This window comes from Phlebotomus papatasi, chromosome 1 (assembly GCF_024763615.1).
Source record: "Phlebotomus papatasi isolate M1 chromosome 1, Ppap_2.1, whole genome shotgun sequence".
Classification (NCBI taxonomy): Eukaryota; Metazoa; Arthropoda; class Insecta; order Diptera; family Psychodidae; genus Phlebotomus; species Phlebotomus papatasi.
This window is the reverse complement of record NC_077222.1, coordinates 99,972,968-99,991,173: the sequence shown is the minus strand read 5'-3', so window position 1 is coordinate 99,991,173 and position 18,206 is coordinate 99,972,968. Positions and strand designations below refer to the sequence as shown.

The window sequence follows — 18,206 nt, the reverse complement described above, 5'->3', positions numbered from 1 at the left end:
AATAGATTAGTTTCGAGATGATGTCATTTTAGGAAGGTCATCAAAGACTGTAAGTCGATATCTCTTACCGTTTGAATTGTAGAAGACTAAAAAAAAAACGCGAAAAAAAGTATTTTTAAGATAGAGTTTATATACCGTTACTTTCCCAATTCATTGCCATTTGTGACCGATGTAGCCGGTCTTGGACTTTCATAACCTTTCAAAAAAATCAAAATTTAATCAAATCGATTGCAGAATAGGCCTTCTAGGGTGGTTCGTTGACCCTCGTAATATTCAAGCAATTAAAAACTTTAATTCTTTCGTCTCTTGTTCAGACTCATTACCCAACAGAAAATATGGATATTTTGCGAAAAACAATTTTTTTGGACTATTTATAAAAAATCCATATAAAACAACACAAAGATGTTCAAATCTAGGATACTTTTTTGTACAACATCGAGTGATTCCTGAGCTAAGATATTTTTAATCCAAAAATCGTAATTGTCTTGCTGCATTATGTTGAGTAGGGGAAACTGGGGCAAAAAGTCACAAATCGAAAATTTCAAAATTCAATATCTGCCAAGATAAAATAAGATAGCGGCTTAAAATTTTTTCCATAGACAGCCTCCATAGGTCTTCTTCAATGTCGTAAGTTTGTTAGAATTTGAACAAGGAATTTAGAAAATAAAAAATATCTAAATTCTTAGGCCTATTTTTGAAATATTTTCCGTGCAGAAGATATCAATTATGCACTGGTGAATATTTCCCAAATTACCTGAATATTCTTTGAATACGAATCCGATATCTATTTTAGAATTTTACAAAGATTCTTTTCTCCAGAAATTCTTTTATTAAAAACGACCACTTGGGGTAAAAAGTAACAAAAGCTATGGAGCAAAAAGTAACAAAAACCGAAACAATTTCTTATGTCCCACGGTGAAAAGCAAGATTTGTAGTCTTTTGTGTGTTTTTTGTAAAATAGCTTAAAATTCACTTTTCTTGCTCAGAGAGAAAAAACGGTGTTTTACAAAGGTGTAGAAGAATAAATTTCCTATGAAAATATGTCATCTAGGTATTTTACTTAAATTTACGGAATCCCGTAATAAAGCGAAACAAAATGTGATATTTTCTCATGCCTGTTACTATTTTCCCCAGCATTCTTGAGAATGATTACAAATTACCTTTTAGAAAACGGCTCGTTAAATATATTTCCTTACAAAATAGAAGAAAATGACTTTCACAGAGTTGTAGAGCGGTAAATTTCCTATAAAACTTCGCTAATTAGAAATTTCGGAGGTGCACGGGTAGTTTGTAAAAAAATAAAATATCCGTTTTGTGACTTTTTGCCCCAATGTCCCCTATAATTGGTAAAAAAAAAAATGTTTGTATCAGGCTGATAAATACTTCAATAAAAGGGGGGTGTTTATTTGAAATAAATAGTGATTCATATTCCTTCTTACTTAGAAAAGCTATAACATCCCCCTGTCTAATACTATGCGTGGCTAATTCTGCCCCAATCGCCTCTATTGCTATTTAATATCATTATAAAAAATTAAGACAATGTATCTTTCAGCAGAACATCGTATGAAAAATACCAGAGATAAATCTGATAAAAATCCATAAATAAAAAGTAAATCACCTAAAAATCTTGCCTATGAGCGAATAAGTGACTCCCGTAGTTCCCGTAGTGAACCGTGAACCGTAAATTGACACAAATTTGGTCACGAAAATCGAAAGATAAATTTGTTCTTTGCAAGATTAGCATATTTTGGCGCGATTTTGCAGGGATCGAGAGATTGGTACAAAATCTTTACAAAAATCAACAGATTGGCATAGATAATGTCGTAAATTGGCACTTGAATATATTTTTTAGCGTGAGAGTGATTCACCCCCCACCTCCCCCAATTATTAGGGAGTAGATGGGAATACTTAACCCCATTGAGCTCTAGCTTTGCTTGGGCGAAGAATCCTATGCGAATAAAATAAAATCTTACCTTGATCGATGCCTTTTCGCAGAATGAAGAAAAAACTGTGTTAATAGTTCAGGAAATGTTGAGGAATTCACTGTTTTCACTAGCATAATCCCAAACATTTTCGTGATCATTAAAGATCTTAAAGATGGAAGCCCAAGGATCTTCCTAAAAGGAGAAGCCATTTAAAGAATTAATGATACTATACCAGAAATCCTCCTACTGATTAAAAGAGAACTAGATAAATAGTTGAAGAAACTTACCAAGCTAATCACCATAGTTAAAATATATCACAAAGCTTAAGAAAAACACTCAAGAGAAAACTAAAACCGGAGAGAAAGAGGTTATCAATTATCAGCTGGAAAAACGCGGCAGAAAAAGCCAGCGACTTGTAGCCCTCTGGCGGAATTCTCAAGAAAGACTCGTCGAAAAATCTATGTGTTCGAAAAGAGCGCGCCAACATTGACGTCTCGCCATTGTTTTGGCTTTGTGCGACTGAAGACTGCAACTCGAAATCTCTAGTTTTTCTTCCAATTCCACACAAAAGAAAATGCCGTCGACACTGGATTTGTGCGAGCAGTATTACGGAACCCGAGATGTGTATAAATTGTTGGATATTGACAAAAATACTCTTGAGAAAGACGGTAGGAAATCCTGATACTTTTTTTCCTAACCTGCCAACTCAGAATAATTTCGCTATTTTGTGCAATTTTCAGTAAAGAAGGCCTACTACAAATTGTCCCTGAAGGTGCATCCTGACCGTGTGCCAGAGGAGGAGAAAGCCGAAGCCACGGAGAAGTTTAAGATTCTCGGGAAGATACATGCCGTGTTGTCGGATCCAGACAGAAAGAAATTGTACGAAGAAAAGGGTATAATCGACGATGATGAGGATGAAACGAAATTGGCCACATGGATTGAAATGTGGAAGACAATCTTTAAGCCAATTTCCGATGAGGACATTGACAATTACCAGAAGAATTATGTGGGATCGGATCTGGAGAAGAGTGACATCAAGAAGGCATATCTCGGCGGAAAGGGCTGCATCAATTACATGATGAGTGCTGTACCCTTTATGGCCGTGGAAGATGAGCCTAGGATTATCGAGTTGGTTAAGGAGTGGATTGAAGCTGGTGAAGTGCCGGAATTCAAGATTTTCACCGAAGAGCCCAAAGCGAAGCGCAATCGGCGACACAAGAAATATGCCAGGGAATCTCTAGAAGCGGAAGAGATCAAAGCTAAGTTGGCCAAGGAGGGAAATTCTCTGGAGAAGCAAATAATGAAGCGACAGAATGAGCGAGCTCAGCAGTATGACAATTTCTTTGATGATCTCCTGAAGAAGTACGGCGAGGACAAGCCCAAGAATAAGAAAAAAGGCGAGAAAAAGGGTCAGCAGAAGGAATCAAAGGAACCCATGAAGAAGGTGCGAAGTGGCAGGGTGAGCAAGAGGAAGTGATGATGGTCTGTGAGGCATATTTTGTATAATTTATAAAATAATCCTGTTCTGAATAAAGAAAATTTTTCGGATTGAAATTTTGGCGGGATTTTTATCTTGGATCAAAAGTCTGAAGTTTGCTGTAAATGCATTTTTTCAACTAGAGGCGCCACTGGCAATCTTATTTCAAAAATTTGTAAAATCACAGCTATTGTAATCAATAAATTGCAAGAGTTATTGAAGAAATAAACCTAAAATAATTTCTTTTGAATGAGAGATAGGGTAATGTGGTACAGGTTGGACAATTTCGTGGGTACATATTGGACAGGGAATTTTTTCCGGATAAATTGAAATTTTTAGTCCTATTTTTGAAATATTTTCCTTGCAGAAGATATCAATTTTTACCTACTTATTTTCCAAAATTAATGCACTGGTAACGGTAACTATTTCCTAAATGAATTGGATTCTTTGAATACGAAACTGCTATCCGTTTTAGCATTTTCTAAAGATTCTTTTCCCTAGAAATCCTTTTATTAAAAATGATCACTTGGGGTAAAAAGTATCAAGATGTATGGGACAGAAGTAACAAAAACCGAAGCGTTATCTGATGTCTCACGGCGAAAAGAAACGTCATTGTCATGTGTCGCCGCTTGTTGTTAATTTTGCATTGGTTAAACGATTTGCAGTCTCGTGTGTGTTTTTTTTTTCGTTTTTACAAATTTCCAGAAATTTGAAAGTTCCTTATTCTATTATTCAGCGTATGAGAAAACATTAAGGTTTGCAAATATGGCATTATAATAATTTAAATAGTTTAGTTCACAAATCATTTATTATTTTAAAAAAAAAATACAGAAAAGCGAGATGGTGCGTGAATATAAAAGGAAAAATGCAGCACTTTTGACCCAGGAAAACTCTCGCTGGCGCTGCGTATGTTGGAAAGCGGTGTTTCGGTGAGGTCAACCGACAAATTTTACGAAATAAACTATCAGACCCTTCGACGTTATTGGCAAAAAGGAGAAGGTTTGAAAGATACGGCATGCGTGCAAACTGCGAAAAAAGGACGAGCAACTGTATTCAGTGAAAAGCAAGAAGCAGCATTGCAAAAGTATTTGCTGAATTGTTCCGATAGATATTTCGGATTGTCTATAAGCAGTGTCAGAAGATTGACATTTGATTATGCTCAATAAGAGCTGCAGATGACTAAACCACCGTCTTGGAATGAAAAAAAATTGCTGGTATCGACTGGTCTGGCTGAGGAAGAGGGAAACCCAAATCCGGAGGCGACGTCACAATTTGGAGCTCGACAGGAAACTGACAAAAATACAAAATCTAAAAGGGGATGTCTAAAAAACAAGCCTAAGAAATCGGGGCGTTCAGATTGAGTGGTGGTGTCAGGAATGTCCGCTCATCAGGAAAGTGCCAAAAAAACGAAATCAAAAAGGGAATCTGCAGAAGAAAAATCAAGGAAGAGAGGACGTCCAGCAAAAACAATATAAAGACGAGCTTATCGCCATCGCCAATGTCTGTGTGCTCTGCTAAATGAATTTGCTACATTTGCACTTATGAAATTGCAATCACTGAATTAATCCATCCGAAACGAGAAAATGTGTAGAAAGTTTTTTCTATTGACTTGATATACAGAAATAAGCTAAATCTATAGATATTTATTTTAAAAAGAACACAAAACACTTCTTTCCATTATTTTTTTTTGTTTTCGCCCAATTCGCCATTATCGCTTTCTAAAAATGGTTGAATAGAATTTCCTTGCCAAAAATAGCCTTTGAAAAACAACTTTAAAATCGCTTTTCTCGTTCAGATAGAGTGAACTCTATTTATAAAAGGTGTAGAGCAATAAATTTTCTATGAAAATACAATAGACTCTCGCTAATTCGGCTCTTTTAATATCGGGCTACTTTTTAATTCGAGCAGCAGTTGAATTTGAAAAAAGTTTGTTGACAATTTTCAAGTTTGATTGTGATTATCAAATGAAGCAAATATGCTCAAATTTGCCATGGTTTGTCTTAGTTTTGAAGTTATTTTGCATTATTATGGGATTTTCATGCAATTTACGTTATAATGAGTGTGTAAACTCAATATCTATATGCACATGAATAAAAAATCGTTGCATTCCAAAAAGTTTGTCGCCCGAATTTCTCTCTAATTCGGGTGAAATTTCGGTCCCAAATGCCCGAATTTGAGGAAGTCTACTGTATGTCATCTAGGTATTTTTTAAATTCACAGGAGCCCGTAATAAAGAGAAACAAAATGTGATAGATTTACCCCATGCCTGATACTATTTACCCCACCATTTTTGAGAATGGTCACAAAATTACCTTTTAGAAAACGGATCGATAAATGTATTTCCTTAGAAATTAGAAAAAATGATATTCACAAAGTTGTAGAGCGATAAATTTCCTATAAAACTGCGTTAATCATAAATTTCTGTGAATCATAGGTAGCTCGAGAAAAAATTAAATATCCGTTTTGCGACTTTTTACCCTAGTCTCCCGTCTCCCCTAATAAAATTTTTAAACCTGAATGTTTTTTTTTTTCAAATTAATAAAAATGTGTAAAGTAAGTAAAATATATTATATTTATGAATGTGTTCAATACATTGTCCAAATTATAAAATACTTCTTGTCCAAATTATATTGTTCTTCACTCACGATTTTTTTTTTTATTTTAGGATTTTTCAAAACATATTTTAAGCATTTCCATGAAGTAGAGGTATTCTAGATTCTAGTCAAGGAGCAAATTTATTTATGATCTCGAAAGGATAATAAAAAGAATTAAGTCTCTGGAAATTATTTCAAATTATATCACTTTACCCTATATAAAATTTAATTAGTATTCATTAGGTTTAAGTAACATTAATAAGATTTAAAGCACTACAAAATGCACTTTCCCACTAGATTGCAATTCTATTTCGCCCTTGGTTAAAAATAGAATCAGTGATTCAGTGGAAAATTCCAGGTCAATCGAGAAATTTTTTGCAACTAGAGGCGCCACTAGTAGTGGCTTTTTCCTTTCCTCATTTTTTCATCAAACAAAATGGCTGCCTAGTTGAATGTGAGAAATTGTTCCAAGTAAATTTCGTTTTCTACAATGGAGAAATTAAGTGCAAGTGTTGAAAAGTTACATCAAGTGAAATCTGTGAATTTGCTCTGTTCGAAAAGTAAGAAAAAAGCCCGGAAATTGTGCTACAAAGGGGTGAAAAGTGTGAAGCAATTCCATCAAAATCCACGCAATCAGAATTTGTGTCGCTGCAGAAAAAACATTTTGATTGTTGGTACCCAAGGACAGAGAATTTTCCTCAATAAAATACGAAATATCTTTTCAATGCGTATCTTGAGCCACACAACGAGATGGCTTGATTGAAATTAGACAATATGTGTACAAAAAGAGGGACTTTTTGGGATTGCATTTCGGAAGTGAATCAATCCAAATAGAAAGTGTTGTGTTTTTTTTGTTTTAAGTGCGCGGGAAATTTTTTGGCGTGGAAAATCACCAAGAAAAAGCATAATATCCCATTAGGAGACACACAAGATGGAGAATAAATTTGGTAGAAGTACCTTTAGGACATCCTTCTGGGGATCACAGTATCAACAGAATCGAGCTAGCTCGACAATTTGCATGTTTGAGGAGAAATCTCCCAAAGAGATGGAGTGTTTGTTCAAGGGGACAGATACCCTGCCAGAAGCCATTGTGCTTGGGCTATTGGATGTGCAAAAGCAGCCTGAAGAACCTCAGAGTCGCATGGCAAACATTAGAGCTGCCTGTGTGCCACTCTTTAACACAGTCCGGGACTTTTTCCGGAAAAACCTGACCAATTTGGTCCCTGGACCTAGAGAAGACTGCACCACTGACTTTAGCAATTCGTCAGTTTATATGGGCCTGGTTACAAGCCTACCATCACCAAAGGCTGAACCACAAAGTCCGCAGAGTGACCTGGTAGATCTGAGCAATTTCACTGTCATCCACACAGTTGATCCTTTGCCCCAAAACCCAGAAAAAACCATCGATATGACTGACAAGAGCCCAATGCCAGAACAATCCAAAGCCATCACCAAAAGTGACCTCAATGTGGGCAAAATTCCCACGAGGCGTCAGAAGAGAAAAACTTGCCAGAATACTCAAAAGTCTCGGAAAACCAAGCACACCAGGGAGAAGATGAGGAAGAATGTGATCTGGGACATAAAGGATGAGCTGTATAGTGAGGAGGATGCAGAAGAGGACTTTGAGGATGTTCTATCACAAGAAATTTCCTCATCCATTGAAGATGGCAATACTTCCCTGTCGCCTCATGCATCAGACTATGTCTGTGATTTTATTGCCTCAATCCCCTCCTCACAGCCCTGCAAACCATCCCCATGCGCATTTGTGAAGAATGTTCTGCGTATGGACATTCCCTTCTCGCCAAAGAGGCGTCCCACGTCTAGAAAACCGTCAGCTGACTACGACAGTGACGACAGTTTCATAATCTTTGGCACACCAGACAGCACATCACCGTCGGCGTGCGATCGAATACCCAAGTTCCGGGCCTGCGACAGGCGACGACGACTGTCGGAGGAGAGTGACGATAGCTATGTCATGTTCCTGGACGACAAAAACTGCCCCGATTATCCCTCAGACTGCGACTCTGACGAGACGTCGTCAGAGGCATCAGACAGCGAAGATGACGAAACCTATCCCATTCAACTGGATTCGGGTTTTGAAGAACGAAAGGTAAGCATCTCAATCTTTTCCATTCCCCCTCCCTGCCCCAAGGACACCCAGAATCAAGTCAACAATCGAAATAATGACGAAAGATTCAAGAAATATTCCATCAGCCGGAAAACCAATCTCCTTTCCCCCGATCAATGCCCTCACAGAGAAAGTCCCCACCAATCGGCATAAAGATCAAAATGGAAAAATTATATAATTATGCGATAACCAAAACATTGATAACAAATTCTGCTTAGTTTGCGCAGGGAAAAAGACTTTGTGCAAAATCGTGAGAATTTATTCCATTTGGCCCCATTTGGATTCCAATATTTTTTTTTTATTTTATTGTCTACCAAGAAAATTTCATGAAAAAAAATTGGTCTGTTGCTACAGCTGAAGACTGGAAAGACTTGTGGTGCTTGTGGTATTTCGCGTGGTGGGTTTTATTGCTCGACCTCTATAAAAATAGCACAGTGTAATCCTTCAATTTGTCGATTTTATTTAAAAATTTCTGATCCATTTAAATTGCTTTTTAATTTAGTCATTTAACGCCTTTATGGCTCCGGCACACCTTTTAGATCAGGGAAATTTCAAGAAGTCGAAATTCGTGTCCCTTTCTTTGGTGTGATGTTCAAAAAAAGAAGAAGAGTGCAAGAGAATGAGACAGACATATGCAAGGTGTTTGAGAAAGAAAGCGATTCGAATTTCGACTTCATGAAATTTTCCTAATCCAAAAGGTGTGCCGGAGCCATTAGCACACGTTTTAGATTTAACACTAAACCTACCAAGACCCGGTCAAATTGACCGGTTTAAAATTAACACATATTTGAACGGTACAATGTCACTATCAAACTTTATTAATTTGTTAAAATATGCATGTAATATATTTTTCAGTGTTTAAATTTTAATTTTTTGCTCTTTTCCAAGACAAATTTGTTGAGTATCCTAATCATACCGCGGTTTCTCATTTTACCAAAAAACGACCAAAATCTGTCGGTAGGTTTAATGTTAAAAAAATACACGAGATCGAAATTTCCATTCCTTATGCCTCCGGCACACCTTTTAGCTCGGTGTCATTTTATGAAATCAAAATTTGAATCATTTTATTTCTAAAAAGATTTGCGTACGTCTATTCCACTCTTTCGGACTCAAAATTGGACTGAACAAATTTTTTGTGATGGATAAAAGAAGAAGAAGAGTGCGAAAGAAAAGGATAGTCATATGAAGATCTTTAGAGAAAGAACGGGACACGAATTTTCATTTCATGAAATTTTACCGATCTAAAAGAAGTTCGGGTGCCATTAGGTTCTCGAAAGCATTTCATATGTGTATCATAATCTTTCGTACTCAAATCTAAACTGCATTTTTTTCATGATCACGTCATTTGACTGCGAAAGAGAAGAGTAGAAGTACGCAGTAATTTCGAAAAAAAAGAAGGAATGAACATATCCTTGATTTAAAATGTGTACTTGATGCATTATTCTATTCGCGCACCTTTTAGATAATGAATAATATTTCGTGAAGTCGAAATTCATATTTCTTTCTTAATGGTTCCGGCACACCTTTTAGAACAGGAAAATTTTATAAAGCCGAAATTTGAATCTTTTTTTTTCTCAAAGGATTTGCATAAGTCTGTTCCATTCTTTCGGTCGCAAAATTGGACTGAACTAAATTAAATTTAGTGTGGTTTTCAAAAGGAGAATAGTGTGAATTTCGTTTTCGTAAAATTTTCTTGATCTAAAAATTGTGCCAGAGCCATACAAGTCTTTCATGTGGGCTATCCTACTTTTTCGCACTCTTCTTCTTCTATTAAATATCACAGTTAAAATTTAGTTCAATTCAATTTTGAGTTCGAAAGAGTAAGATAGACTGAGGCAAATCTTTTGAGATAGAAAGAAATGCAAATTTTGATTTCATGAAATTTTACTGACCTAAAAAGTGTGCCGGAAGTATTATTAAACATTTGGAATATGCTATATTTCATTCATTTACACGCAAAATTGGATTGATCTAAATTGAATTTGTTGTTATATTCGAAACAAGAGAGGTTTCGAAAGTCGATTCTGAAATTTAAAAATCAATTCAAATTTTACCTCTTACTCTTTCATACTAAAATCAGATATTTGTTTCTTTAGTTGAAATTCAAATTTCAATTTAATGAATTTCAATCGATTGAAATTTTATCTCTTGCTCCTTCAAAATGAAATAAGATATATGAGTTTCTTTCTGTCAAATGAAAATTGAAATTTCAATTTCAATTTTAATCATTCGACAGAAAGAGACACCTATATCTAATTTCACTTTGAAAGAGTAAGAGGTAAAATTTCAATCGCTTAAAATTCACTCAATTGAAAAGGTGTGCCAGCGCCATAAGAAGTAAAATTTCATTTTAATGAATTTCAATTAATTGAAAAGATGTGCCAACGCCATTAAGATCCAGATCAAAATTTCTTACTCCGACGTGTTATATTTTGTAGGATATAAATGATGGCCTCAATTCTCAGACCAAGATCAAAATCAAGATCAAGAAATTTTCAAGATTTTGATATTATTTTGGTAATGTTTTGATTTTTTTTTTGAATCTTGAAGTCCAAGACACATACTGTTCCATAAATAATTCCAAGAATCTCTCGGCGGTGCTTGGAATTATCCAGATACTAACAATTTCAAGAGTTTTATACGGAAATCGCCCTTGATGAGGAACATTGTTTTAAGAGAGAGTCTTGAAATTTTGTTTCTTAACTGAGACATTTTAAGTTCCACAAATATATCACGTCATAATATGAAATCTTAATCTTGGAAATATTTGACAGCTTGAAATTTCGATCTTGATCTTGGTGTCAAAATTAAGACCCATGTCCCTATTAGAAACAAGATTTCAATTTTTTTTACGTCTCTTGAAACGTAAATTTTGAAAAATTATTTTTCGTTTATTAAAATTCTCATTAAAGTGTAAAAATTTAAAAAGAAACAATTATTAAAAGATATATTCGATTTTGATCTTTATCTGGGATCAGCGGATTTTGACCCTTGGTTTCATTATCTTCAAAATTGGCTTCAAAACAGGGGTGAGCCAAAACTGTTTGAAACCGAATAAACGTCAAAATAAATTTGTTCAGGTAGCGTATTGACCATTGACGTACAATTTTCGTTTGACGTTTGTTCGGTTTCAAACCGTTTTTGCTCACTTCTGCTTCAAAGATTAGTTCTCATTGAGATATCATTTAGCTAATCAGGCATATAATTATTTAACTAATTATACCAATCACTTTTATTTCTTCCTTCTAACATCTAACTATTCTAATTTATTTCAAAGATCAATATTGGGCTCTGGAGATCATATTTCTCTACTGATTGGGGCAAAATCTGAATATTTGAAATATCATTAAATCCGGGGAAAGTTCAAAACATTTACATCCGGCAATAGATTATTTTTTCTTTAATTTTTTAGATTAAAAAAATATATATTATTTTACATTTTCTTAATGTTTATTAATGATCTCACGAAAATCAATAAAAATCGAGAATTCATTACTAGAAATCGTGAATTTGATGGTGACTTCCTTTACTAAATCCAGCAAAGACACACATTCCTTACTAAGTACAAAATTCAGTAACACTACTCGAGCATTCCGCGAAGTCTTATCCACTTCGCAATGCGGTTTTCTTGAGACAATTTTAAATTTATGCCACACCTCCCGTTCGAAACTGTGATAAGTGTGATAAGAGAATATATATTTGGGAATTTTCCTATGCATAAAAAGTAATTTGCAAAAATTATCCCATTATCTAAATTATTTGTAGCAGGTAGAGCAGGCAGTAATAACATAATGACTTTCACTTAGGCTTGGAACAAGGGAAGATAAAGCAAAGCAATTTCTTTTGTATTGCAAATGGAATGGATAGACATTGATAAAAATGTGATTTACCTAATTGGCATGAAATAGGTTAATAAATTAAAGAAAAAGACTTGAACACAACCTTAAGTTCTGGTTCGTTGTAAAACTGTTCATTTTTGAAAGTAAAATTTAATTTCGTGGCACTATCACTGATAGACGTTAAGATAAGGGAGCTAACTAGGGGGCTTTTTTCTCTTATCTAAATATTATATGTAGCATTATGGCGCTCACAGACCTCAAGATATGTGTATACATAGATTGGCTTGTCGATAGCGCGTTGTTGTGGATAATACATCGTCGTACTGCAATATTTTATAGATATTTAATTTATGCACCTAAAAATACCACTGAATTATCTCTGAATTACAGAAATATTTTTTGATGATGGTTGAAGTACAAAAAATTATATTAATGCTCATAATATTTTATGACAATTCTTACAGTCTAGTCTAGGCTATTAAATAAATTTAAAAGGCATTCAGACACTTTTTTCATACACAGTAAATGTTTTAAGCATTGTCTAATTAAACAATAATTCATAAAATATGCAAAAAGGATTTTTTAAAAATCAAAATAGTTACAAGAGGCAGAATTCAAGAAGTTCTAAAGGGGTTTATGGACTTTTTACTACTCAAACGACTCGAACTCCGAAAGCCGTTATATAATGCGTTTTTTTTTCAAATTGTCACCCTTTCTGAAGCGTAAACGGTAAGAAAAATCGACCTTCGGTCTGTGGTGATCTGTGACTATGTCCCCCAACAAGTCAACATTATCTCCAAACGTTTTTTTCTTTTTCTTCTCAAGAGCATGACTTTTGGGTATATTTCAAAATTGACCCCTAGAATTTTTTCATTTTCGAAAATGTTTCGGAGGCCTCTAAGGTGAATATTTCGTTCATAGACACGATCGCAGAACATTTCGATATCGAATTTTCGAAGGTCAAAGTTAAACCAATTTGAAGGGCCTATTAACAGATTTGCTTAAATTTGGACTTTTCGAAAGGTCTTGAAATTTCAAAACTGGCTGTATTGAATTTAATCCGTATTAAATCTGTAAAGTACCCGTAAATGATCCCAGGCGTTGTGAAGTGCTTGAACTCGTGTCTTCGATGCTATACCTCAAAAGTGTTTTCGCATCGTTTACTGTTTACCGGTTCTTAATCGATTTAAACTGATTCATATCACTCAAAAGATCCTTCAAAATAGTTTTAAGAGTAGTAGAAGTGATTTTCAGACAAAAATTGCTTATGGATTTATAACAGGTTCATTATCGGTTCACATCCAGTTTGAACTGATTTATAAATAACTCAAAATATTGTTTATAATACATTTTTGGAGTAATATAATTGAATTTCTGATGAAAATTTAGGTATCGGTTATGAAGCAGTTTATTATCGGCTCATAACCGATTATAATTGGTTTATAATTGTCAGGAAATCCAAGAAATTTCTAGTTAATTTGTAATGATTTAACGGTATTTTCGTATATAAACGAAATGTCCGTCTGGACAACCTCTAAAAGCATATCCAAAAACGAAAAAAAACAACGACGCGTTTTCAGGCAATCCCAAAAAAACATTGTTTTGGAGGGAAAGGGGAGGGGAGGGGTTGGGGGGAAATGAGGGGCTTGTTAACGATCCTTGAGTCGACTTATGGGGATACCCCAAAGGTCCCAAGTCGCTATCTCTAACCGTTTAGCCTCTAGAGCTGGCGACAGCCGGACCGACAAACAGCATTACATTTGTCAGAAATCGTCTGAAACGCGGAGATTTGTTTAGAAAATTTGTCTCCGGAGATTGAGAATTTGTCTCCATGGAGTTCTGGCAGTAAAAGTTATGCCATTAAAATTATTTATAAATTTAAAACGTCTTCCCGAAACAAGAAATGGCTTAAGAAAAGTAGGTTTTAGAATATTTTAGCTTGTAGCATGAAAAATAAATCATTTACGGGTACTATACTAGCTCATGACCGATTAAGTCCGATGCAGTCGGGTTGGAAATTTCAGGATCTTCCAAAACAATCCAAATTTAAGCAAATCTGTTGAAAAATAGTCCCTCCAGGGTGGTTAAACTTTGATGTTCGAAAATTCGATATTGACATGTTTTCGAAAATAGGTGTTCAAGGACGAAATATTCGCCTGGACTACCTCTAAAATATATTCGAAAATGAAAAAGATCTTAGGAGCCGTTTTCGAAATAAACTCAAAAAACATGGGTTTTTGGGGGAAGATAATGTTGATTTATATGGGGGGTCGTTGAAGACCAGAAGTCGTTTGACTTCTAGCCGTGTCACAAATTGAAAAAAAGTAGATTATGTAACTGCTCTCTCTTTGGGTTCCAGCATTAAAATATAAAACACTTTCAAAAGTAGCAGTGCAATTGACACCCTATAAAATGGATTATTCATAGAGATGAGTCTCTTATTTCAATTGAATGTCTACAGTAGACTCTCACTCAATCGGCTCTTTTTCAATCAGGCGACAAATTTTGTTGACAATTTTCACGTTTAATTATGAAGCTAATTCGCTCAAATTCACTGTAAATCTTCCTATTTTATCGTGATTCTTTATAATTAAGCGCTTTTTGTGGAATTTACAAAGGCTTTGACGCTCAATTCTATCGCTAAATCGGATGACATTTTGCCCCATATTCCCGAATGAGAGAGAGTCTACTGTAATATGATTTGCCGACGCTTGCATCAGAAAATGTTCTACCCCTTTTTCATGAAAAATTGTCTCAATGCTAATATAAAAATTTAATTTTGGAATTTTCTTGGACAAGCTGAAAGAATATTAATTATTATTTTGACATTTATAAATCAAACTATTACAAATATTTCCTGAGAATTAGTTGACTATCACAATTGGTGACACAAGGGACGATAGCGTAAGTGTGCCAAATTTCGGCATAGTTGCATGTAAGCGCCAAAGTCTCAAGTTTGAAATATTATATAATATCTTTAATAGAAATTCTTTTTTTTTTCATTCCTTCTACTTTAGTAGTGTTGCTTAGAACCTTGTAGACAGTTTATCGTCTTTATTTGCTCTAAAATCATTCTTAATACATTTAAGAATGATTTAGGCGCCCTATTTCGGCCACCTTTATTCTCATAGTTCTTTGTCCTTCGGGAATTCTTCCAATGCCTTTTTAACGTCATCTCGTTTGTCGAAGCTACAGATTTTGTTATTCTTTTGCATTGTATAATCTCTAGAATATCGTCGGTTCCGAAGAAGACTATTGTAAGTCCAAAATGTAAACTTTACAAGAGGTTTGAAGTTTGACAGCTAAAATTTATTTTCATTAATTTCACTGCAATTAGTATACTTTCTGCTTTTGAAACTATTTTATCATACTTACGCATTGAATATCTTCTAGTTAACACTACTTTTAAATTAATTATAGCAAAATTGTGGGCAAAAAACTCAATAATTGGGCACGCTGATTTTAAGTTTTTTCGTGTAACTTTTGCAGGAATATCTTAATCAACATAAAATTTTGTGGGGATATAGATCTAAGGTTTCTGTATCCAATGATACCATCTTTTTATACTATTTTAAGTAGACTTACAATAGTCTTTTTCGGAACCGACGATATGTAAAAACTAAAAAATCATGGAAATTCGAGGAAAAAAAAGGTTGCCGGAATTGCAAGCTGGCCGGAATTTGGCACACTTACCCTATCTCTGTGAGGATTTTTGATTGAAATCCCATTAAAAGTCTGTCGCGGTGCAATTAGAGAAAATTTGTTTTATCAACTGAATTTGCCTCTTATCAGTTTATTTAAAAATAAACACATTCATTTGCAAAAATAGCCTGAGATTTTAGATGAGCTCGTTTTGTGTATTTTACACGGTTAATTGTGTATCAAAGGTCTATCTCTTGCTTTCGTACTATCATTACCTTGTCGTCACGCGGAATTTAGATGATCTATCGTCAAATTGATAAAATGATTTATCAAGAAAATTTCAAAATGGTGCCTTTTTCTGGGTTTTTTTTTTTGGGAAATATTTTCGAAATATCATGAAATTCAACTGATGACTTGTGGTTTGGTGGTTTCATCGGTGCAACCGTGTGAACTCCAAGGAGAGAAATGAACTTGATGTCAAACAATGTTACTGTTGTGAAATAATAAATCCATTATTCACATGAATTCATGTGAATTGTGAATCATTTTCCTGTCCAAAGTTTTTGTAATCTTCTTTCTGGGAGGGATTTTTCTGAAGAATTTCGAGAGGAAAATATATAAATATTTAGTCCCAGTTTCTCTTGTCATTATCACAGTTTAGAATGGGAGAAACCAGAGAAGCGATAAATGAATATCAACTTTCGAATGTTGACTTGATAAAATTGCTGAGGTGTACAAACAAAAGTGCCAGAATTTGCCTTGAAGGCAAAATATTTTGTTGAACTATTTTCCGTTGTTGATAAGGCAACAGCTAAGAGGATTTTGGTTCAACGGAAAAAAATATGTGATTTATTTGTGTGTTTCAGGTGCGTTTCAATTTGAAACCGGAAATTCATGTGATCAGAGCGTGGGATTTTGCGTATAGGACAGCAAGGAAGGGTCACTGGGAGCAAGTGGCCAGGGATAGGGAACGCTTTGGGAAGCGTATTTTGAGCCTTGGTCATGTGCTTAGTCCAATTCTCGAGAAGAGTCATCGTGAGAAGATGTATCTGGAGCGATTTCGTGACACAAATTCGGTTGAATGATTAATAAGAAAATTATCATTTTGGAATTTATCTCAAAATTACCTTTGGAAGAGAAAGAGAAAATCTAGGACAAGTGCAACATTTTGAAATATTTGCACAAAAGAAAAGGGAGGAACAGGAGAAAAAAATCACAAAATTTAAAAAGGATATTATGCAGTTTCTTTAAATTACCACTAAAATATATTTAGCAATTAAAAATTTTTAAAATTAAATGTAAATAAAATATAAGTAAAATTAGAAGTAATATATTCTTATCAATGGGTTTTTAATTAAAACTTTTATTGTTGAAAAAAAAATTAATGTAAATGCTTAGGGAAATAAAAATGTATATAAATTATGCTAAAAATATGTCTTTTTCTTTTCAAATTTTCCCAGGTGCAAAAGGAAAAGAGAGTGAAAATAAACAAGGAAAAATTTGCTTTATTTTGGAACTCTATACTCTTATTAATCTTTTACAAACATTGATAGAAATATTTTTCTTTTATCATTTCACCTAAAATGGCTACAATGGCTCTCAATATAATACTATTTTTCACTTTTTTTTAAATCATTTTCTATTTTGAAAACTCCAATCGTGATGTGGCAAAAAAAATGTCTTCAAGGTGAAATAATCTTTTGTCATTTAGGCAGGATTTTACAAATGACTTATATTAGCCTCTTCCATTTTTATCCTAAAAACTGCTCTTCATCAACAATTTGGAATTTCTTATAGAAAAGAACTTGTTCCCATTTAATGTGCTTTGTTTTTTTGCCTCAATGTTTTTCATCGCATTCGCCTTATTGTTACGTTATCGGGGTTACTGAGAACACTTGATACATTTATTTTTGCACAATACAGCCTCTTGCCAAAGTTATTGGAATTCCAAATGACTCTCACAGGCATTTTTGGAATTTACTTATTCAGGAATTTTTCTTGGCTTTTCTTATTCCTGATTTCTAAATATGGAAAATTTATTCAACAACGTGATACTTTGCGGAGCGGTAAGTACATGATGTCAAAGGTAAGTTACATACAGAAGGAGTAAAATTAGGCCACGCCCCTATCATAAGATACGGCCAACTGAAGTTGATATTAGATGAGCACATATATTCTGTCAGTAGAAGACGTCGAAAGTTTGGAGTGGTATATCTCAGCTCCTGATGAACATAATTGGATGAGTGAACTATTGTTGGAAAGCTTGGTTCATTAGCTTTCAGAATCTGGTATATGTAATTGGCTATGGGTAAACCATGGTCATCCAGAACCATTTATGTTGAAGAAGACACTTTTTGCAACGTCTTTTTTGGCCATCTACTACTGGGACCAGGAGTGACCCACAATTCTCGCACAAGGACTGTCCGTTAGAGGAACTCAAATGGTACAATTTGTGGAAGAAACTTTTTTTTTGGACATCTTACTTTTTTTTATTCATCGACTTTTGCAAGAATTTTAAAATGTTAAACGCAAGGAAAAAATTACAGAAATTCTTCTATCCCATTTTCTGGACAAACTGATGAAGATATCGACTTAGAATGT

At 34.4% G+C, this 18,206-nt stretch overlaps 2 protein-coding genes across 2 annotated transcripts; both read left to right on the top strand.

Moving 5' to 3' along the window:
- The first annotated feature begins 2,390 nt into the window (after positions 1-2,390).
- On the top strand, positions 2,391-3,479 carry LOC129810076 (J domain-containing protein CG6693). Its single transcript, XM_055860327.1, has 2 exons — positions 2,391-2,593; positions 2,666-3,479. The coding sequence occupies exons 1-2, from the start codon at positions 2,500-2,502 to the stop codon at positions 3,400-3,402; spliced, it is 831 nt and encodes a 276-aa protein (XP_055716302.1). The 5' UTR covers positions 2,391-2,499; the 3' UTR covers positions 3,403-3,479.
- A 2,885-nt stretch (positions 3,480-6,364) lies between these two features.
- LOC129810070 (uncharacterized) lies at positions 6,365-17,036 on the top strand. The gene is made up of 2 exons (XM_055860318.1): positions 6,365-8,106; positions 16,472-17,036. Exons 1-2 carry the CDS (start codon positions 6,928-6,930, stop codon positions 16,688-16,690), a joined length of 1,398 nt encoding a protein of 465 aa, XP_055716293.1. The 5' UTR covers positions 6,365-6,927; the 3' UTR covers positions 16,691-17,036.
- The last annotated feature ends 1,170 nt before the right edge of the window (positions 17,037-18,206 follow it).

Excerpts from the sequence above, each read along its gene's own strand:
- LOC129810076 (XM_055860327.1), top strand. The coding sequence starts at position 2,500 with ATGCCGTCGACACTGGATTTGTGCGAGCAGTATTACGGAACCCGAGAT. Across the intron at positions 2,594-2,665 it reads AAATACTCTTGAGAAAGACG|TAAAGAAGGCCTACTACAAA; the intron begins GTAGGAAATCCT and ends TGCAATTTTCAG.
- LOC129810070 (XM_055860318.1), top strand. The coding sequence starts at position 6,928 with ATGGAGAATAAATTTGGTAGAAGTACCTTTAGGACATCCTTCTGGGGA. Across the intron at positions 8,107-16,471 it reads CGGGTTTTGAAGAACGAAAG|GTGCGTTTCAATTTGAAACC; the intron begins GTAAGCATCTCA and ends TGTGTGTTTCAG.